A 23,125-nucleotide genomic window follows, 5' to 3' on the forward strand; every position below is an offset into this window, starting at 1 on the left:
GTTTCCTTTGAAAAGCTAATAAATTCCATCATAGAAAACTGATGTCGGCAATGTTTGTAACTGTATTTTTTTTCTAGGAGAGGGGCAAGGTTACGCTTATACTAATGAATTAAATGAAAGACAGGAGGGATGAGTATGGTGTGAAGTTATGAGATAGCCTGCATGGCAACTTCAGGCAGTGAAGAAGAGTAAGGTCAGGAAGTCAGTGTGCCAGGGTCTTTTGGTGCCTGGTGTCAGCCAATTTGTCTCTCTTTCTTACCATGTGAGACAACATGGAGATGACTTTGTCAGAATCTTTCTAGGATTGTAACGTGATCTGGTAGCAAACTGATAATGCCAAGTAGTCACATCCATGCAGGCAAGGCCAAGTTCCTTCAAGGACTATCAGAATGATTTGCCAAGGTAGAGATGTCACTTCACAGGATGATTTAGCTTAATCTACTGCTAATTAATTAAGCCTAACCTTCCTTTGAGTACTTTTAGACCTATCCAAGGTATCACCATCAAATCTCCTACAAGGATTTTTTATTTTTCTAAGGGTGCATCAGTACAAGTAACACATCAACAGCAAGTCACATAGGTACTCTTTGAAACAAAGGGATTCTCAGTGTCTTACGATAAATACTCATGGCAATTACTGACTTACTGTGATAAGAGATTTAGCTAGAGTCTCATCAGCATGCAGGTCACGCACAAGTAGTATGTGCAAAATCATGCACAAAATCACAATGAGTTAAAAAGCTTCTCCACAGCAACATAATAAAGGACAATCTTTGAAAGGCCAAATCTCAAAATAGAATACTGTCTGAGAAAATGTGTCGCTCACTAATTATGGAGAGGCTGTCTCTTAAATCATAATTAGCTTTCTATTATAAACCTATTTTTTCTCTTTCCTTCCCCTAGAGAGTTGAAGTTGTTCAAACAACTTCTAGTGCTTTTTATGTATGATTTTGCTAATGTTTTTTTTTTTTTAGGGGAAACAGTATAGGCTGGCCTTCCAGCAATTGCTGCACCAGAGTGCCAGAACCCCCTTGGTCTCCACTGCAACCAAAATGCTTGCTTTCCTTGGTGCTCTCCTCCCATTGACAACTCATTAATCAGCAGAGCTGCACTGGTTTCATTCATTCCAGAGGAAGTCCTTCATACCTGTGGAAATGAGGCTGGATTTCATAGAATCATAGAATCACAAGGTTGAAAAGGATCTACAAGATCATCTAGTGCAACCATTCTCCCACTACCCTTTCTACCACAAGCACTAAACCATATCTCGTAGCTCCTCATCCAGGCGCCTCCTGAACACTGCCAGGGATGATGACTCCATCACCTCCCAGGGCAGGCCATTCCAATGCCTGACCACTCTTTGAGAAGAAGTTTTTCCTTATGTCTAATCTAAACCTCCTCTGGTACAACTTGTGGCCGTTTCCTCAGGTTCTGTTTGTTGTCTGGGAGAAGAGGCCAAACCTCTCCTCATCAACCTCCCTTCAGGAAGTTGTAGAGTGCAATAAGGTCTTCCTTGAGCCTCTTCTTCTTCAGACTAAACAATCCCAGCTCCCTCAGCCGCTCCTAATAAGATTTGTGCTCCAGACCCCTCACCAGTTTTGTTGCCCTTCTGTGGACATGTTCTAGGGCCTCAATGTCTTTCTTGTAGTGAGGGGCCCAAAACTGAACACAGTACTCGAGGTGTGGCCTCACCAGTGCTGAGTAGAGGGGATGATCACCTCCCTGCTCCTGCTGGCCACACTATTTCTAATGCAGGCCAGGATGCAGTTGGCCCTCTTGGCCACCTGGGCACAGTGTCAGCTCATGGTTCAGCTGAGCATCAACCAACACACTCAGGTCCCTTTCCTCTTCACAGTCATTCAGCCCCAAGCCTACAGCGCTGCATGGGGTTATTGTGGCTAAAGTGCAGGACCTGGCACTTGGCCTTGTTGAACCTCACACCATTCACCTCAGCCCAGTGATCCAGCTTATCTAGATCCCTCTGAAGCGCCTCCCTACCCTCAGGCAGATTGACAGTACCTGTCAACTTGGTGTCATCTGCAAACTTGCTGAGGGTACACTCAGTGCCCTCATCTAGGTCATCAATAAATATATTAAACAAGATGGGCCCCAGTACCGACCCCTGGGGGACACCACTTGTAATGGGTTGCCAGCTGAACTTAACTACATTAAGTACTACCTGTTGGGCACAGCTGTCTAGCCAGTTCCTTACCCAAAGAAGGGTATAGGAACCCTGTGTCCAAGCCATGCGCAGCCAGTTTCCCCAGTAGAATACTGTGACAGACCGTGTCAGAGGCTTTGCTGAAGTCTAGGTACCTCTCTAGATAACCAGGAGTGCTGGTAAATGGCAGAGAGCAGCTCGGTAATCACCCTGCCAGCTACCTCAGCACCAGAGGGTGGAGCCAGTCCAGTCCCATTTGCATGACTGTTGCTTAAGTCTGTGTCTCTTAATCATGGAACTTTTGTTTGGCTAGCATCTTTAGAAAGAAAAAATTATATTAAAGCCATTTAGTAACATGTTATCTCAAGCTATGTTCTCTGTGATAATGCATTCAAAATTCATTTTCATTCCATATACTTTGATACTTATTTATTTACTGAAGAGAGAAATTTCTGAATATTGGGAAAAAAAACTCTCAACTCACAAATTCTACCCTCCTTTTTTCTATACCATATGTATTTCAACATCATACTTACACAGTAAACTAATTTACCTTTTGCAGTTTATCCTGTTGTTTCCCTTTCTGGGTCAGGAAAGAATGGCTCTCTGTATTATTGTTTGAAGAGGGTTATACACAACTGCACATTATATAAAGACTTGCAAATACTGTCAGAGGCTCAGAGAAGGTTTACATTTGCAAAGATGCTGAACATTAATGGAATACCGATGTCTTTCTCCCAACTCTCTCACACATACTTTCCTTTGGCAATAACTTTGTACATGTATTGAATGAAATGTTTTCCGCTGTCTGGCAGCACATGCTTTGCCTCATTTATAAACTCTCCTGTTGCTACAAAAATTCTGTGTGTCAGCTTGAAGGAAATAGCTCCTGACGGTGTGGGCAGCATAGGGTGAATGTGACCTATATAGCTGGGAAGGGGGGATTAGATGGGAAGACTGAATTCTCCCTATGGAAATTCATTGCAAGGTAGTTAATCTCTTCCTTTAGTTGCAAGCCATTTGAGTAGAAGGGTAAAGTCCTTCCCCATTACTGTTCTGCCCAGCCTGCTCTTTTTTTCAATGGAATAATCTTTTGTCAAAGCTGTAATATATTCTAGAGTCTTTTTTAGCAGACACCAATGCAAGGAAGAAATTGAAAAACTTTGTACTTATATTATGTAGTTATTATGTTAGTTACTGTGTTGATTGCACTTATACTGTATTGGAAGAAAAGCAGGAAACCTCATCGTTTTTTTTCAGCTCTCCACGTGCTTACAGGCACTGTAATGCAGAAGGCAGTTTATAATTAGTAACATGACTCACTTAATACAATGCCCTCAGAGGAAATGACTCTCCATACTTTTCAGTTCAGTTCTCTGTTATACTAATGGTTCACCCCTTTTCTCTTGTGTCTATTCTTCCAGAACTCCTGAGCTGATGTTAAGAAGTGGCTTCTAGCAGGTGTGAGGGAGAAGACAAGTCAAGACTTTGGCTTTCACAAATAATCTTCCAACTTTGTCTGTTTCCAGAAGAAAGGAAGAAAAAGCAGAAACAGCAGCTGTGACACTTCCGCCCCTTCTCCAGAAAAATTATTAGAAATCAATTGCACAAAAGCATTGCCTTGAATTCAGTTAAGAAAAACTAAGCAAGACCTTGCTTAAGTCTGTTCCTGATTATGAGAAAGGCAAGGTCTGTGAACAATTAACACAGAGTTTTAGAAGAAAACTGGAGAAGTAGTAGATGATGAGACATAAAGCAGTCTTTTGGAATTAAGGAATGGAGTGAAAACTAAGCTAAGTTAGGGCTTTCCAATGTCCACTGAAGAGGAGGTGATGAGCCACCAAGCAAAGAAGACTGAAAAATCATTTTCTAATTTATAAGTCCAGAATCTGCTTCATGTTTCTATTGAGAAGATATCAAAGGAGAACAGACAATGGAGATCAAAGATAAGGACAGGTAAATAATTTAATTCCTCTAAGAACTTTTTTGTTTGGCTGACACATTCTTGCTCAAACCCTTATGGTCTTCAGTAAGATAAGCACTGGATTTGAAACTTATCTAGAATTTGTTTTTTAAAAAATGCTACTTTAAAAATTGAGATTAATTTCTTTAGTTACAAAATCATAAGTAAGTATCAGGTTCTGATGCATTTGCATATGAATTTATGCAAAAAATAAATAAATAGTTCCTGTGAGATTCATAGTCTGACCTTCAATTTACATGTACACTTCACTTTCACTACCGCATTTTAAAAAAGCAAGTGAAACTTTTCTTCTTTAAGCACTTGCCCAACAATGAATTCAACGTATAACAATATGTTACTGGGAATAGTGGATAATCTTGCTAACAGCTGAAAAACAATATGAGTTCTTTGTGTAGACAGTATCTGAACAAAACCTAGGAGATAAATGTTTACCTGGATCTTAAACTATCACTGGAAATATTATTATTACTCAGAATCAGTGCATGAAGAGATGACAGCCTCCACCTCCAGAACTGTAATCTGCAGGATCCCCACTGACATGCAACTCTCTGTCAGACACAGCCTCTGTGTGGGTTGTCCTAGATGGAGGTGCAGGGCCAATAAACAAGTTGAGTACTGGGTGTTCAGAAGAGGTGGGACTGAATAAATCAGACTTTAGAGTTATAGCGAGGGAGAGGCTTTGATTTGACAAACACTGACTATTACATACAAATGGCTCAATCTGTTCTGCCATAGGCAGATTTCTTGCAGTGAGCACTATTCCTTCTGCCAACAATTTAAAATTCTATATTCAATATTAACATTTCGGATACTATTTAATGATGGGTTTTCTTCCACCAAGACCATAAAAAAGTAGAGTGAAATGCAGTGGAATGTAGGAAGCTGGAAATACTTGACACCTTTCCCCGTGCGGGACAGGACATGGAAGAACAGCCTCTGGCTTCTGATGAGGGATTCTTGTGCATGAACTAGAGCTCAGAGCAGTGTTTGCTTGAAGATACCACAGTTTTGGAAGTGGACTTGTCAGGCAAACCAAGAGTCCTTTTCATTTCTTTGTGTTTTCCCAGAAGGGGATACTCTGTCTTGTTCCTTCTCACAAGGCCTTCCTTGCATCTCATGTTTTTTCCTTTGTGCCACCCATCTGTCTCCTGTGGTCTGAAGGACAATCTGTTGTTTGTCTTAGTGTTTTAAAAACTAGTAGGAAGGAGGTAAAACTGATAGAGAACTAGCAGAATCTGTTAGAATAATTTTTTACTCAAGTGAGGTGCTGGCACATGTTGCCCAAAGAAGTTGTGGATGCCCTATTTCTGGAGGTACTCAAGATCAGGCTGGATGGGATTCTGGGCAGCCTCATCTGGTGGGGCAGGCAGGTTAGATAATCTTTAAGGTTCCCTCCAACCTAAGCCATTCTATGATTACTGGGTATCATCCACTTATTTGATGCACAGACATACACAGACACTCTCAGAGGCTCTTGTGTGTTGTCATAATTTATGAAAACTGCATGAATCTTCTTCTGTTTGATATTTTATCCAAATACATAGGGTTCTGTTCAGTGATGCCTACTGAAATTGTGGAGCATAAATAGATGCAGTATTCAGAAGTAATCTTTAGAACAGAGATGAGAAATACTTCTTAGAATGTGTCATCTATGTGTAATCTGGGGCTCATTTTACTGTTATTGAGTAGATTTTTCTCACTTTAAGTAGAAAGATAGAAGCTTCATTAAGTATTCTGAAATGAAAACAGGAAAACTGTCAACGTAGCATGAAAGAAATGCCCTTGATAAACTCATTACTGTGCGTCCCATATGGAGGCCTGGACTAGATTCATTATGGTACTTTGGAATGTACTTTAGTCACTGAAATCAATGTGCAAATTTAACCTCTGGTTTTTGGTGTTGCAAAGTTAAAGTGGGTGTTCTAAATCCCGTCCTTTTGCTGTAACCAAAGGCTACAAGAAAACAATTACTACTAAAAAATGTGTGCCAACAGCAGTCCTTGCAACACTGCAAGGACTCTTAAGTCCCTCTTAAGTCAGTTATCCGAAGAGAAATTGGAGTAATGGTTACTCTGCTGTAGTTAAGAGTAAAGTTAGGTCTTCTCTTAAAGAACATAATATAAAGTCACCTCCCAGAGGTAGATCTAAGAGGAAGTTTTACTTACACATTTGAGAAGAGTTTGAAATTCTTGCATTTATAAGTGCCTTCTTGCTCTGCTCTTTATTAGCAAAGAGTATACAAGTTTCATAGTCTCTTAAGCACTTTCCCTTGACATTTCCTCAGTGCCATCAAAGAACTGGCTTGAACATTAAAAGAAATAATTGCGAAAGTAAAACTATTGTATGGAAATAAATGCTGTCTTTGGCCCCTCTGCACTTAACTCTTTTGTTTGTTATTATTAGTATTTCAGAAGTGTTCAATTTGTATAATACTTAGCCCCTGGAATGTGTGTTTAGAAATACATCAGCTTGCAAAAGAAATAAGAGCACTTTCCTCTAGTTCTTGCATATTTACTAGGCCATGATCATACAGCTATTTGGCTTAGAAGCTGGCTATGATAGTTTCATATGAGGACTGAAGAGTAGGAGAACTGATTCAAACTTACTGCACCAAACTATAGAAAGACAATTTCAGCAAAATACTTCAGTTTTGTAACAGATTTTTGGGTAGTTTTTAATCAAGTTTACTTTGCAGGCCAAACTGTCTTTTGTCAATTTTATGAGATTTAATTGATGCTTGTTTAGTGATTTCAGATAAGAAAAATATAAAAAGTTGCTTTCTGTTAATGAAGTTATTCAAATAAGTAGAAACTTCCCACTTTCCAGAAAGAGGTGGTTTCCCAATGAGTAGTTATGTGTCATCAGCAAATGACATCAGCCAGTGATACGTTTATACTCAAACTTCTTGAAAAGGTAAGCAAGGATATAAAGCAAGCTCCTGGCAGTGACTGCAGACCAATGCAATCTATATTCTCTGGCTAATGGGAAATATTTATGATGTAATGTTGAAAATATCTGTTAGAAACACTTAAAGAACTGGGTTAAGAATGAAGTTAAGTGCTTTCTGTGTCAAAGAAATCTTTGGCTTTATGTTTCCTATGTGCTGTCTCAAATAAATGTATCTATTGAGTCACATCTACTTGCTTGCCAGCACTGCAGAAAATTTGCTGCACTGGATGACACTGTACTGCAGTGGATTTTCTCTTATATTAGAAAGTGTACACTATTTGTCTCTCAGTATTCTTCCGTTTGAAGACTCTGTTCTATCTTTCTGTGCACAGTTATAAGGAAATACTGGGTTTGAATCCATCTCTTTCTGCTGCTGCACACTTATTTTAAATTATTGTGAATATAAGATCATATTGCAACACAGATTTTTCTGTGGGAAGAGACATGTTACTATGAAAATGTATTTCAATTTGTTTGATAAAATACTTCAGTACTTCAGAGACACTTTCCATTTTTTTCTATTGCATGTCTGTTCATATATAAGTTATATGACCTTATTCTGAACCAAACAGAACCCTTGTTTATGGACATAGGAAAATTTCTATATGTGGTTTTAAATCCAAACGCTTTTCTGCTTGGAAATATTGTTACAAAGATGTTACATGCCTTCCTAGTTCTATTATTCAAAGGGATAAGCAAGATAAAAAATAAGAATTAGAAAAAGGACCAAAATTTTTTGGTCCTCAAAGTCTACAAACCAGAAATAGTACTTCTTTTTCATCAAGTAGTGTAATTTCTAAGTCATTTTTCCATGAGATTTTTATCTAGCCATCAGGAAAAAATTAAGTTTCTCCAATAGGTTTCTACTCAAATTGTAGTTTCTCTTCTCTTCAGTTTAAGAAGAGCTTGTTTTTTCCCATTCTCTGGATGTGGAATCAGGTGTTTATTTTTTTTTTCTTTTTTTTTCTTTTTTTTTTTTTTCCTTCCGTTTGTTACTAAAATCAGTGCCTTCTCTTGCTAGAAGTTTGTCATAAAATTGGTAACTTGAAATTTTGGCACAACTGGAATCAATAGGATGCTTGCTCTTCAACAGCAACATCTATCCAATAAAAAATAATAATAACAAGGGAGCAGAGCTCTAAACAAGGTGCCAGAACTTTAAAGGTAAGCTGTTGTAACACAGCTCATGTCTAAAAAATTCAACATTTACCTAAAACCAAATATTTCTCTCTGTCTGCATGTCAGAAGTTATCCCTAGTTCATGAACTATGGCTGTAACAGTATTTAACCCATCAATTGCAACAATACCCACATTTTTACAAATGCAGTTATATACTAGCTACCCATTACAGCAGCACTGTCATCTCACCAGTCATCAGGAGCTCAGCATGGCAATACCATGGTGACAGAGGGTACCATACTGAAGATGGTGAACAACTAACACTGATCTACAGAACTGCCACCAATGAGCATTCATATGTGAGGCTTCTCTGCTTCAGGCATGTAGCAAAGATGGGACCCTTCTCTTCTCTCTGCTCAAAAATTAAGTTCCCAAATAGAATCTCTTCTGAGGTTTCAGAACAACTTTCCCAAGCTTAATTTGTCAAAGCTTGTGCTTATGTTGGTGCTCACTGGGATAGGCATTGCAGGAGTCACTCAGGTATTTCTTCATTCATCGTGTCATGATATTATCAAATCATCATAAATCTCTTGCAAAGCATACCTCTCTACTGTCAGTTTTGGCTAAGGCCTGCAAGGATGACAATCAATTTCCTATTTATTTATTTACTTATAATATACCAGTCACCATGTAGCACAACAGTTAATTCATTTCTGTATCAGTCATATTAAAGCTTGTCTTTGATAAACCTTAGGTATCAAGAGAAGGCTCTGAACGCTCCTATGTAAGTGCCTTACAAATTTGCTTGGTGCCAATGTTGTTTCCATCTAGGCTATTGTTGGAGATGTTGAACAATATCAGGTGGTCTACCCAGTCTGCCTGCCTGAACACTCTACTTTATACAAATTCTTAATCTTATTAGTCAATATTTCAACTCACCTTTCCATTCCCAGCTGATATTTTTTCAGATTCCAGACATGAATGTTGCTGCTGGCTACAGTTTCAAAAGTCACACTAAATCAAGGTGTATTTCATTCACTAGTTTTGTTCCATCTACATACTTGTTCATCACATCATGTAGGGTAATTAAGAGTTGATTATATCCTTGTTTTCTCTTCATGATTACATTTTTGTCCTTTGAGTATTTTGATTCTAAGTGGATGTTCTTTGAAATATCTCAGATCTGAGATTTAGTGCTTTCAGCATTCTTTTAGACCTTCGCTAAGATGGGCCTTTTTTTTCCAGCCATAAAGCTGTTCTGGTCATTGTGCTTTCTCACAGATGGCACATTCCTCAGATAGCCTTGCAGTCACGTTGGTCTGCATTTGAACACTGGTGAATCCCATCTGTCTATATGGACCTGAGTAGATAGAACTACCCCAGGCAACCCTACATGCTGGGGGAGGAGTGGCTGGAAAGCTGCCTGATGCAAAGGGACCTTGGTGTACTGATGGACAGTTGGCTGAATATGAGCCAGCAGTGTGCCCACGTGGCCAAGAAGGCCAATGGCATCCTGGCTTGTATCAGGAATGGAGTGGTGAGCAGAATTAGGGAAGTCATCCTGCCCCTGTACTCGGCACTGGTGAGGCTTCACCTTGAGTACTGTGTTCAGTTTTGGGCACCTAAGTACAGAAAGGACATGGAGGTGCTGGAGCAGGTCCAAAGAAGGGCAACAAGGTTTGTGAAGGGCTTGGAGAACATGGCCTGTGAGGAGAGAGTGAAGGAACTGGGGCTGTTTAGTCTGGGGAAAAGGAGGCCTTATTGCTCTCTTCCAGTATCTGAAAGGTACTTACAGCGAGAGTGGGGCTGGTCTCTTCTCACTGGTGGCAGGTGGCAGGACAAGGGGAAATGGCCTTAAGTTGCACAAGGGTAAGTTTAGGTTGGACATCAGGAAAAACTTCTTTACAGAAAGGGTTGTTAAGCACTGGAATAGGCTCCCCAAGGAGGTGGTTGAGTCACCATCCCTGGATGTGTTTAAAAACAGTTTGGATGTGGTGCTCAGGGACATGATTTAGCAGAGGGTTCTTAGGGCAGATGGACTTGATGATCTTTAAGGTCTTTTCCAATGAACTTCCTAACTGTCGTTCCTGATTGTTGCTTAGTTCTCATCACTGGCAACTCCTCTCCTTCCCAAAATGTGTCAGAGATTGGAAACAGGCTTTGCCCTTAAAGACTCATGCATGAGCACTTAAGCTGTTTCTGTGCGGATGGTCATTAAGTTGTTTCCTCCATCCATCAACATCTAGCTCAGGATTTTACAGAACTTTTGCAGTGAGCATATTGCAATCACTGAGCTTTGGTACAGGCTGAGTGAAAACAACTGCAACCACTGCAGTCTTTGCTTCCGCACCTTGAGAGATTGGAGTAAGCTCTTTCTACCTATTTTCAGGAAAGTTTACTTTCCACTGGTTTTGTAAGGCATGAGGACTTAGCACATGCCCTACGGGATAAAGTGGATGGTCAATACCAGTAAGTATTCATGATCAAGCAAGCGACTGACAGAAAAAAATGAGGTTTCCTCCTGTGTTTCGTACTCTTCAGAAACGTGGGGTTTATTAACCCTAAGACCGCTGGGCCTGGATGCTGGGTACTGCGTGAATAAGGATGAAGGAAGGGAGGGGTGGGGAGACGCTGCTGTTTAAGGCTGGAAGCAGCAGGACCAGAACCGGCTCCCAAGTCCCGACGCCTCCCTGCGCGGAGCTGGGCACCCTTACAGGGGCCGCGCCGCCCGCACCTCCCCAGCAGCCGCCGCTGCTTTTAGGGCGTCTTCCCCACCAGCCCCGCTTTTTCCTCCTCCTTCTTCCTCTTCCTTCATGCCGCAGAGCTCAGGGCGAGCCCCTCCCGCCCGCCGCCGCGCAGTCCCTCCCCTTCCCCGTGTGGGGAGCGGCGGCGGCAGTTAACGGTCCTTTGTGCGCTGCGGGCATGTGAGTGGTGGCGGGACGGGACGGGACGGGTCGGGGCTGCGGGCCCGCCGCCCCACCCCGCTCCCCGGCCGGGAGCTGCGGCGGCCTCCTCGGGCCTCCGGGCCGTGAGGGGCTGCGAGTGGGCGCTGGGGCAGCGCTCCTGAGGCTGTGTTTCTCTCTGTGTTGGCGCAGGCTGGCCCGGGTCACCGTTCTCCATGGCTGCCTGGGCTGCAGGACGTTCGAGCTGCCGCCCTCCGCAGATGTGGGCGACGTGAAGGCGCGGATCGACGCGGAAGCCGGCTTCCCTGCTGCCCGACAGAGGCTGTGGCACTGCGGGAGAGAGGTGAGGGAGGGGCGGAATTTGAGATGTAGGCACGTGGGAGAGGGGGATGAACGAATGACCTTGTGCTGTGGAAAGTGTCGACGGGAGGTCGCCGGCTTGGTGAGCTCCATCCGTGCTGCCTGGAAGTGGCGTGGGGAGGGCAGGCTGGGAACTGGGCTTCAGTGTGGCACAGGAATGCTCAAAGCATGGAGAACCGGGTGATAATAGTTGTACTGCTCAAGGAACGCTCTCTCTTACGTGTTTTGAGTTTTGAAACCAATTACCTATGTAGTACATATTTTATTTTCTAGCTTGGTTTTTCTGTCCTTGATTTTGTGCTCTTCAGGCCTTCCTGTTCTGGGAGAAAGGGGCTCTGAGTATCACTTTCTAAAACCCATCTGGAAGCCAAGATACCAGTATTGCTCTGTCTGAGGCTGCCCTCTGTGTTTTGGCAAGGAGCAGTCAGTAAGCACGCAATAGTAACTGTTCTCAGATACATGTTTCAGGTTAACATTTAGAAATATCAATGTGAACAGGCATTCCATACTGTGGTTATCTCAAAAATCCTTCTGAAACTTTTGAGTGCTTGTTTATTTTATCTTTAATTCTTTATTTTATTGCTGTGTCATTTTTTCCATCACAGCTGCTACCAGATGTTAAAAAATGTTCAGTATTTCTTTCTCACACAGTGCCTTATAGAGTCACAGAATCATTAGGGTTGGAAAGACCACTAAGATCATGAAGTCCAACCATCAGCCCATGTCTGTGACTGCTTTAAACCATGTCACTCAGTGTGACATTTTCCCTTCTCTTGAAAACCTCCAGGGACAGTGACTCCACCACCTCCCTCGGCAGCCTGTTCCAATAATGTAGTGTTAATCTATTAAATTGAACAAGTTAATTATTCTAGTTTCAGCTGGTGTTTTGGGTACAAAAATACTACTGGAGAAAAGTTGGTTATTCTCTCCCATTAATATTTGGCGATGGATTAAAGCATTTTCTGGATTCTTTTTTATTTTACTGAATTGTAAGCTATCCTATACCTAAGTGATTTTACATCTTGAGACATCCTCAGCTCAAGTACAGTGTTTATGTAGGATCTTACAGTAAGTGTAATGTTTCTGTGAGGACTTTTAAAACTGATGCAATTGAAAAGAAACATGTTTCTAATTAGTGTTTTAAACGTGTTTTACATGGTCTGGACTGGAATATTTTGCTTATTGAATATATTTTGATTGTAAGCATCCCTGTGTGAGCACTAACTTCTTCCTAGTGATTTGTTTTTAGCCACTGAAAAGAGAAAGTAGACCTGAACTTTACTGTGAACTGAGGCTGATGTAATAATACAACTTCACATAATAAAGTTGTTTGTTTACTACAAGCTGAGATTAATTTCAATTGCTTAGTTTTCAAATTAACTCAGTACAATTTTACAGCAATTATACATTTGTTATCCCCTTGTCTCTGTGCGTTGTGTCGTATGACTGGGACTCCCATAGTAAACTAAAACTATAACAAAACCATGATGTTTTTCCTAATGGCTGCTAAGGAGTTTGTGCTTAGTTTGCCCCTGTTCTCTGGAGTGTTCCCAGTGACTCTCTTGGTTTGCTTCTAGAGGTAAAAGTGAGATTAAATTGTCAAGTTTTTGTGGGATCTTTCAATGACATACTTTCTCTGCACTTCTTGTCTTCCTAGTTACTCTGAGTGATATAGCTTAGTTTAAAATTATTTGTGTATATTTATTTTCTTTATGGGCATGCACATTAGCACAGTAACTGCATGCTTCCAGAAGTTCCCAAGTAGCTTCTCATATGTAAAAAGAGGCTGTAGTTTGCACTTAGTAGGCTTCTGCAGACGTTTTTCTACTTGATTTATTTGCAGCCATTTGTTGGTCTTGTTACTGTCAGACCAGTGCATCACCTGAGTACCACCAGACAGGCATTAGGCAAAAGAAGCCATCCTAGACCATGGAGTCTGAAGTACTGCTTGAACTGAATAATAGTTGTTATAGAGTATTTGTGTACTTCCATCTAAAGCCAGTCTTCATGGTATAAGTATGGAATATAATTAAACTAGAATACATACTCTGCAGAGTATTTTGTGTTTTGACCAAGATCTGTTTTTCTGTTTCAGTTGTCTGATGATACCAAGATTGTAGATCTTCAAAAGTCTCAAAATCAGATTTTTCTAAAGCTTCAGTCAGAAGCATTGAAAGGAGGAGGTATGAAAAAATATACGTCTCTGTTTATGAACTAGAAGGTTCAAACATTTTCTAATGTAGTCTGGAATTAATAGAAATTATTTTATCTTTAAATGGGAAGCAGTATTTTTTCTTCTATGTTATAAGTACCATTTGTTATTACAAGGGAATGAAATATGCTTATGTATGAAGAAGGAAGTCCTTTTCATGCAGTTTTTATTTGGTGTCACAAAAAAGCTGCATTTCTCAGGTTAGTAAACCACAGATTTACTGACTGATGGTTTTCTAGTGACAGAGGAAAGTAAGGTACTTGTGTATTAGCAACAAGTTCATGTTTTCTTGCGGTAGAACTCGTAATGGTTCAGAAACACCTGTGACTCTGTGGTTCTATGAATGAAACATTTTTCTTTCTCTTATTTGGTATATGGTTGTGATAGACTTCAAAAAAAGAGTTTTTTCCTCTTTCTAACCTGTTTTTTATTTTGGTCATGCAAGTATATGGGAATACATTGTAAGTAGTCCTATGAAATCCTTCATGGAAAGGAAAAACTGTTGCAGTTTTTTGTGCTTGAATATTTGGCTGTGAGATTTTCTAAAGAGATAATACTGTAAGGATTCCATGTTTAGAGAAAGCACTTAACTTTTCCTAGCCCTCAGCACTTCTGTAAATCAGTCTAAAGGATCTGAAGGCTTTAATACCAGTGTGCATAAGTTCTGAGATTTCTTTTTTTTGCAGTGGGTGATGCGCAGAAAGTAGATCTCATAGCCATCACTTTCTTTTCCACATTGATGAGGATGCTGTGGTGGTTTTTTTGTTCACTTGTTTTTTGTTATGTTTTTTCCCATGGTGTATATAATGTGTGTTTGCATATGTGTACTTGATAAACAAATATATGCAGAAGGGAGAGAGAAATAACCATTACAGTAGTAATTTTGAAGGAAAGTGATAGGTGAAGACATTAGTAAAGCCAGCTTTCCCTGGGGGCATTACATCAACTGTTCATCTCAAGTTGGGTTTTAGGAAACTGCTCTTTAGATTGGAGGTTGAACTGGAGAAATTTGATCCTTTCATTCTGTAATAGATTATTTCTCTTAGACTGTGGAGTTTGTAGGGTGCTTATTCACCAGAACTTCAAAACTTGTTAGCAGCTTTCTGTGACTTTCTCTCCTGTATTGAGCACAGGTAGCACCCACGCTAACACCAGGCCAGCACCACAATGTGCTAGAACAGGAAGTTTACACTAGACAGAGTATGCCATGTGAGTGCGTGTCAGAAAGGATCATCTCTGCCTGTAAAATATTTAGAGTCCTAGAATGCTGTTTGACAGTTTAAAAAATGGTTGTCCTTTAGAAGTTGCTGTATTTGAACTTTCAGTAGTTGGGAACTGGGATATAAATGACCCGAAGCCTTAGCTATCCAGTTTGTTTCACCCAGATAGGAAACTTCATACTAGCATTAACATCAACTTCTTTTTTTTTTTTTTTTTTTTTAGATGTTATAATATCAGGTCTTAAGTTAATGTAAAACAAAATTTGAAGTAATTGTTTGGTATTTTTTCTTAAACCTGAAAGTAAATGCATAGTAGAATAATACAGAGATTTTTTTGTTCGTTTATTTCTGTTTTAGGTCGTTTTGGACAAACAACTCCACCGCTTGTTGATTTTCTTAAGGATATTTTAAGAAGATACCCAGAAGGAGGACAGATTCTTAAGGTATACAATAAATGGTATTTTTAGGAGGAAATTAATGTGCATGACACACTACTATTAGTTTAACGCTTTCCAGCAAATCTTTATGGAAGAATTGAAGTATTGAAATCTGACTTCATCAGATTCTAGTACAGTAGATAAATATTTCTATTTCTATAAAGCAAAGTGCGATGTGATTTTTTTTTTTTTTGGTTCAGCATAGCCTCTGAGCTTGCTTGTCACCAATGCCATTATAATTAATAAAAAAGATAAAATGCAGATGTTAATTTATGTCATGAAATCTTTGATTTAATTATATGTGAGTGAGCTATAGAAAATGTTTATTTTTCTTGCTATTTTATTCATTTCTGCTGTAAACTATGAAAAAATACATAATAGTATATGCAGTTCTATGGGACTTAGCTTAGTATAAGATTGGGATGAGCCTGAGAAGCTAGTATTAAATTTTGCTATAGAATTTCATATTAAATAAATACGTTTTTTTCTCAATGATTTACTATGGTATCACAGAGTCTCATAATCAGGTTAAGTATATTTATAAGAGACGTCTTTGAGTAACTTTTGGGAGACTGTTTTGAAGCAACGTAAATAATAAGCTCATTGATTATCTGTGGGCATAAAATATTTTTATTCTACAAATAGATTTCCTAGCAAATGAATACCAGATTTTCTTCTAAACTGAAGTTAGTGTTCATTACATGCTTTATAATTTGTCTAGGAGACTTTGAAGTGTGCTGGCTCTAGGGCACTTTATGTTGCAGTGCTCTGTGTTGGAATGCTGAGTATTATGTGTGCAAGCCAAAGGCTGAACATCACAGCACTGACCTAAAAGCTAAAATTTTTCAGTTAATGAGATGGGGAACTGGTAGGATGGGCTTTACCTCACTTTACTCTAGACTAATGAAAACACAGATAATTCACAGAATCATAAAATGGCTTGAGTTGAAAAGGACCACAATGATCATCTAGTTTCTACTCCCTTGCTATGTGCAGGGCTGCCAACCACTAGGCCAGGCTGCCCAATTCACTCTAATTTCAGCAATTTTAGCAAGAGAAAAGATGTCTTATTTATTGTAGCTTTCTGTGCTAACGTGTTGAAGTGCCAGTTTTACTTTTAAGGGCATTTCATGTGACTCTTTCATGTTTGAATATTGTACTTTTTGTCCAGAATGCCTCATGGATGGTAGGGAATTTATTTCTCTAGTATGTGAGAATTCTAGGTTCTGACTAGAATGGGATTTGATGCAGATGCATATCTGTCTGTTCATAGAAAGCACACTGATGAAACAGGTGACAAAAGAATCTTCCAAGATTTTGGCTTGGAAGGTTTTCTTTGCAACCATGGAACAAGAAGTTAGTTACTTTTAGTATGAATACTTAAATTATAGATGTTTTCAGTTGTTTTGACAGCTTGCATCACAGATATCTTTTTTGAGAGTACCCATCCTATGAATGGACACCTACCATTTTTACTGTGTATTCCTGAATGCCAGTGGAATCTATAAGATGCATTTGCATCATTAGGGGATCATAATTTCTTAAAAAGCAAAGCTCAGTTTCTCATTGCGGCATGAAAAAAAAGTAGGATAATGTCCTTAGAAATCAGGCAGGTAGATCTAATATTATAAATGTTCATCTTTTCATGTTTTTACAGTTCAGAGTTAACTGACTGTTAAGAACGGCTTATTAATAGATATTTTGCTGGTCTGTTAAATTAGACTTCAATGTTAATATTCTTCCAGTATATTGCTGTTAAAGTCAGACGTAGTAGATCTAGTGGCCACAGAATGAATGCAAGTCCTTGGCTACCTGGAAGTTTCCCTGCTTATTTCATTTTTCTAGAGACTTTGACTATTTTTCTGCATCTTCTTGAATGGTTGTGTTAATTCTTTTATAAGAATTTATTATTATTATTATTATTATTATTTTAATTAAGTACTGCATGTAGCAATTCTGTTTAAAGCATATGCTAAACTGGGAGCTTTTCTTGCTATCTTGTCTTGATTTTAAATGATGTAGAACTGACTATATAAATTATTTTGGTTAATTTGTAATATACCTTATGGATAAAATATATTGTCATAAAGAGAAAAACTGAAGGCTTATTACTTTACAACTCTACGCTAGATATCAATGAGTTTGTTACTTATTTATTACTATTCATTGCTACCAACGATGTATTAGAATCCAACCTGAACACTCACCTCGCTGGCAACCCTTTTATTGTTGAGAAGAAAATTTATATTGTATGTTATGTTTTGGTGTGATGTACCTACCTAGACAGCTTTTCAATTCAACTGAGAGATCTTCTTATGCAGAACTTAATTACTTATTCTCCCACACACACAGACACATATCTGGTACGTTTTTGGAGCCCTGACATGCACTGGTGATCCAGTATAAATAGAGTATTTTGTGAAGTTCTCATTCTGCAGTTGTTCATAATTATTCTGATGAGTCTATGGTAAATGGTACTAGATGGACATATTTTATCAATATAGTTTATAATTAGCATAGTAAACTACTTTATTGACATTTCAGTTATGAGATTTTTCCATGGCTCTCACTGCTACTAATGCTATTTAACAAATATTCAGTCTTAATATAAGCCTCTTTCTACTCAATGGGCTTTGACTGGTGCCCTCTTGAATTCATTATTTATAGAGATGCAGTTCAGAAATGTTTTGTACCTCACTGCTGTAAAACATTGACGTAAATTGAATTTAGCTAATGCAAAGAAGAATCTGTATGTTACCCCCTCACAGCTGTATGGTCTTAACAGTAAACTTTGACTTTTTTTTTTTTTTCAATCTTCTGCTATCTTGCATTATTTTGAGATTTGTTGTATACCTCTGATTTGGGAAAATAGTTTTATAGTTCTTATAATAACAGTTTAGTAGTTTACTTCTGAACTGTATACATACTGGTTGTGTGTGATATTTGAGCTCCAAATTCAAATCATGGTTATAGTATTTGTCTGAATGTTCCTTTTATAGTATCTGTTTTCATTCAGGTAAGCAGGATTAAATACTTTTGATTGAAAGGTATGACAGCAGTTATACTTGAGAATATTATAGTTATTTTCTACTGCTTCAGCTGGAAAGCCATGGTTACAATATGCATAAAATTATTGCATTGCACCTTATCTTTGTTTCTTTTTTTTATTCTTGTTGTCAGGAACTGATTCAGAATGCAGAAGATGCTGGTGCCACAGAGGTTAGGTTTTTATATGATGAAACTCAATATGGAACAGAAACTCTGTGGTCCAAGGACATGGCACAATATCAAGGTGAATACACTTTGTACTGATTTTGTCCATTCTTCAGTACATGTATGGTTCTATGATTTTCTTTTTTTTTTCCTGTGTGGAGTTGACTGTATTGGGATGACTCAATTGCTGCTTCAACCTAGATAAAGCTAGATGCTTTATCTAAGTTATAATGTTGATAATTCTTTTCCAAAGCAAATTTTTAGTATTGAAGGCCATACTGTCCTTTTGCAAGTGGTCAGTTGCAGTTTTCCAAGTGCTTCCAATTATTCTGTTTAAGAAAGTCTTCATGTTCTTCTTTATTCTAAATCACTTTTCCTAGAGATATATGTCTATCTCTAGGTTTATTTCTCTGGGAAATAGTACCATACAGACTGGTAACTCTTAACTCCTTGCTTCTGTTTTTTGCTACTCCTCTACTTGTACCTCCCTTTCATCACCAAGAGTAATCTGAGGTCAGCTTGAGTCATTGCTTCCCCATTAAATTTGCAGGCACATACTTCAAAGTAATGTTTTCTCAGTTTTGTAAATTTGTTCTCTAGAAATTTTCATCAGTGAATAGTTTTATTCTGTCATCTTTTTAATGCTTGCCTATTTATTTTAGGGCCAGCATTTTATGCATATAATGATGCAGTTTTCACGCCTGAGGACTGGCATGGTATACAGGAAATTGCTAGAAGCAGGAAGAAAGATGATCCCCTGAAAGTTGGAAGATTTGGGATTGGCTTTAATTCAGTTTATCATATAACAGGTACATTCAGTAGATATTTTCACTTTAAAATACCACCATTTAAAATTTTTTAATTATATATTCATCAAGGATATAATACTGTCTGTATGGTATGTCTTAAGTAAGGTCCTTACCTAAGTTTCTCTAAAGAGTACTGATGTTTTTTTAAAACCCTAGAAAGGCATCTATTTTATTTTGAAGATTTGCTTCTTCAACTAATGTTATTGTGTACTTAGTTCCTTATATTGAAATGAACGTTCCTCTACATGATTATTTCAGTTATGTGCTGCAGTTCACATTATAGAAGGCTGTAATGTAGGGTGGATATACAAGCAGAAGCATCTAGTCTAAACTGGTCACTAGACCCAAACTTTTATGCAAGTTCTTTACGTAATAAGGAGTGATGTTTATTTCATTTTAAAAAGTAATGGAGAGATTTATATATATTTACAGTTAAGAAAGATTTTCCAAAAAAAATCCATGCCACACCAAACCCAGACAAAAATAAAAATAACTAAGTATGGAAATCCATTATTCTTCTGGAATGTTTTATTAATGTATAGTGAAAAAGCAGATAAAGTAAATAGTTCCTACAGCCTTCGTAGTAGTTACAGTAATACAGGATAAAGACAAAATTTTGCTCAAAAAACATATTTAACTTGTGCCTCTTATGAAGGGAATTAATAAGACTCAGGGCTTTTTCTCATCATATTTTACTTAGTACAGCATGCATAAAGTCTTAGTTAAAGTTAATACGTTCAGTGATGTGGTAACTGGGATATTATCATTTAAAATGTGCAGGCCCTTAAGATCTGCCAAGTATGAATGTAATAAGATTTATTTTTAGCAAAGTACATTTTCTTAAAGTATTTTAAAGGTCAAAGTATACAGCTGAGGAAAAACCTCCATTTTATCTTACTCTCTATTTGCTATAATTCAAATAGTTTTATGACTATATATTGCAGAATAGGGATGTGGTTGTTTCTTCCTGTCAATAAATACTGAATTATGTTATCAGAATTTTGCTAGGTTCATCGTTGTTTTAGAATGCTTGTGTTTCTTGCCCTTATTAAATTACTAATATAAAACTGTATTTGAAAATGCTATGTCAGGGTTATTAATATATTTTGGTTTTCATTTATGCAGATGTTCCTAGCATTTTCAGTGGTGACCAAATTGGAATGCTGGATCCCCATCAAACCCTCTTTGGACCTCATGAATCAGGCCAGTGTTGGAATCTAAAAGAGGACAGCAAGGAAATCAATGAACTTACAGACCAATTTGCACCATTTATTGGTGTGTTTGGCAGCACCAAGGAAACTTTTAAGAATGGAAACTTTCCTGGTACATTTTTTCGCTTCCCACTTAGATTACAGCCGTCCCAACTGAGCAGCAATGTTTATGACAAACAGAAGGTTTTGGAACTGTTTGAATCCTTCAGGGCAGATGCTGACACAGTATTGCTCTTCTTAAAGAGTGTTCAGGATGTTTCATTGCATGTTAGGGAGGCTGATGGAACAGAGAAGCTGATCTTTAGAGTGACTGCTAGCGAGAACAAAGCCTTGAAACATGAAAGACCCAACTCTATCAAAATCTTAGGAACAGCAATAAATCAGTATTGTAAGGGAGTTCCAAGCAATAGCATAACGTGTGTGACATACCATGTAAATATTGCTCTAGAAGATGAAAGTGTTAAGGATGCACAGAAAACGTCTTGGTTAGTATGTAATTGTGTAGGTGGCCGAGGAATGTGTACTGAACTGGATTGCTTAGCGGATGACTTGAAATTTGTTCCTACTATTGGAATAGCCATGCCTTTATCATGTAATGAGAAGGATAAAGGAGCTGTAGCAGACTTCTCAGGAAGAGCGTTTTGTTTCTTGCCTTTGCCTCCAGGTGAAGAAAGCAAAACTGGTCTGCCAGTCCATGTTAGTGGTTTCTTTGGTCTCACCGACAATAGAAGGAGTATCAAATGGCGAGAACTGGATCAATGGAGAGATCCAGCAGCTTTGTGGAATGATCTTCTTGTGGTGAATGTTGTGCCAAAGGCATATAGCACCCTTATTTTGGAAGCTATCAAACGAATGGAGACTGAGGAGAATTCGGATTTTCCATTGTCAGCTGAAATAATTTATGGTTTATGGCCTGATGAAAACAAAATCAGGGTTCCCTGGAAACCAATTGTAGTACCTCTCTTTAAAGAGCTGCTTCAGCATACAGTTATTTACTCAGTGAGTAATCAGTGGATGAAAGTGGAACAGGTGTACTTTTCTGAAATGGATGAGAGTTTGGAGTACACACAATCAGTTCTCAACTACCTCCAGAATTCAGGGAAGCAGATTGCCAAGGTACCAGCAAATATTGCTAGTGCAGTGCATTTTACTACTTGTACTGTTAAAGCTGTGAAAAAAGTGACTCCTGCAGTTGTACGGCAAGTACTAAGGAAATCTGGGCACAGTGGACCTGCTGAAGAAAAGCTTCATCTCCTTCAGTTTGTGCTTTCTGATGGAGTGTACAGTGAACTCATTGGATTGGAGCTTTTGCCACTACAGAATGGAAATTTTATTTCTTTTTCCTCATCTGTGTCGGAACAGGATATTGTTTACATAACCTCAGAAGATTTTCCCAGGTATACTTAATATTTTAAAAATTGCTTTTTTGTTTAAATGCTAAAGAACTTCAGACTGTTACATGCTTATTAGCAAATAAGATGATATGCAGCAGCCTATACTGTAATGAAATATTGCATAAACATAACTCGATGTCTGGATTAATACAAATGTTTGTATGCATGTGTCTCATCTGAAAAGTTTGAAAACTACTTGCTTTTATAAATCTGTAAAGAATAATGTGATCTAGGCTTTAACAGAATGTCACAGGATATATGTCAAATTAGGAAGTACATTAAATTGAAAGGCTATATTCACGTATATTCACCTAGGCTGCTTTTTTTTTTTTTTTTTTTTTTCTTTTCTTTTAAACCTTTAGCTGTTCCTCCTTGTCTCCCATTTGTGTGTATGGAACCACACCCCTCCTTTTCCTTTCATTGATTTTTCAGATCCTTGTCGGTAAGCTGAGGAGGCGTAGGTTAGATGAATGGACAGAGAGGTGGACTGAGAACTGGATGACTGGCAGAGCTCAGAGGGCTAGTTGGAGGCTTGTGGCTAGTGGTGTTCCCCAGGGATTGGTGCTTGTCTGGTCTTGTTAAATGTATTCATCAGTGATCTGGATAGAGGGATAAAAAGCACCCTCAGGAAGTTTACTGATGTCACGAAGATGGGAGGAGTAGCTGACAGACCAGAAGGCTGTGCTGCTTTTCAGGGCAACCTGGACAGGCTGGAGAGTTGGGTGGAGAGTGTACTTATGAGTTTCAGCAGAGGCAAGTGTAGAGTTGTACACCTGGGGTGGAATAACTGCATGCATCAGTACAGATTAAGGGCTGGTATGCTAGAAAGGAGCTCTGTGGAGAAGATCCTGAGTGTCCTGGTGAACAACAGGCTGACCACGAACCAACAACATGCCCTGGTGACCAAAGTGGCCAGTGGTGCATTAAAAACAGCATGGCCAGCTGGTTGAGGGAGATGATCTTCCTCCTCTGCTCTGCCTTGGTGAGGCCACATCTGAACTACTTCTGGTTACAATAGTCTTAACCAACGTCTGCGTACAGACCAGTGTCTGAATATATGGATTTCTGTGTAGTCCTGGAATTACATGATGTATTTTTTTCTTCTTTCTGATGATCTTTAAGAGAAATAAAACGTGACGTTTTATTTATTTT

General features: G+C 38.7%; 1 protein-coding gene across 4 annotated transcripts in view; it reads left to right on the plus strand.

The window, feature by feature from the left end:
* Positions 1 to 23,125, plus strand: part of SACS (sacsin molecular chaperone) — a 56,109-nt gene that overhangs the window by 15,914 nt on the left and 17,070 nt on the right. For 2 of the 4 annotated variants that reach the window (XM_085216157.1, XM_085216158.1), the window contains exons 2-8: positions 3,586 to 4,117; positions 11,310 to 11,460; positions 13,573 to 13,660; positions 15,267 to 15,352; positions 18,527 to 18,638; positions 19,222 to 19,368; positions 20,494 to 21,976. In XM_085216157.1, coding sequence (XP_085072283.1) covers positions 4,095 to 4,117; positions 11,310 to 11,460; positions 13,573 to 13,660; positions 15,267 to 15,352; positions 18,527 to 18,638; positions 19,222 to 19,368; positions 20,494 to 21,976 — 2,090 coding nt within the window. In that variant the 5' untranslated portion in view covers positions 3,586 to 4,094. Of the gene's footprint in view, positions 1 to 3,585; positions 4,118 to 10,996; positions 11,139 to 11,309; positions 11,461 to 13,572; positions 13,661 to 15,266; positions 15,353 to 18,526; positions 18,639 to 19,221; positions 19,369 to 20,493; positions 21,977 to 23,125 lie in introns of those variants that run through there. The other 2 variants (XM_085216155.1, XM_085216156.1) reach the window with 1 other exon arrangement.

Source organism: Meleagris gallopavo, chromosome 1, assembly GCF_905368555.1.
Source record: "Meleagris gallopavo chromosome 1, MGAL_WU_HG_1.1, whole genome shotgun sequence".
NCBI classification, from domain to species: Eukaryota; Metazoa; Chordata; class Aves; order Galliformes; family Phasianidae; genus Meleagris; species Meleagris gallopavo.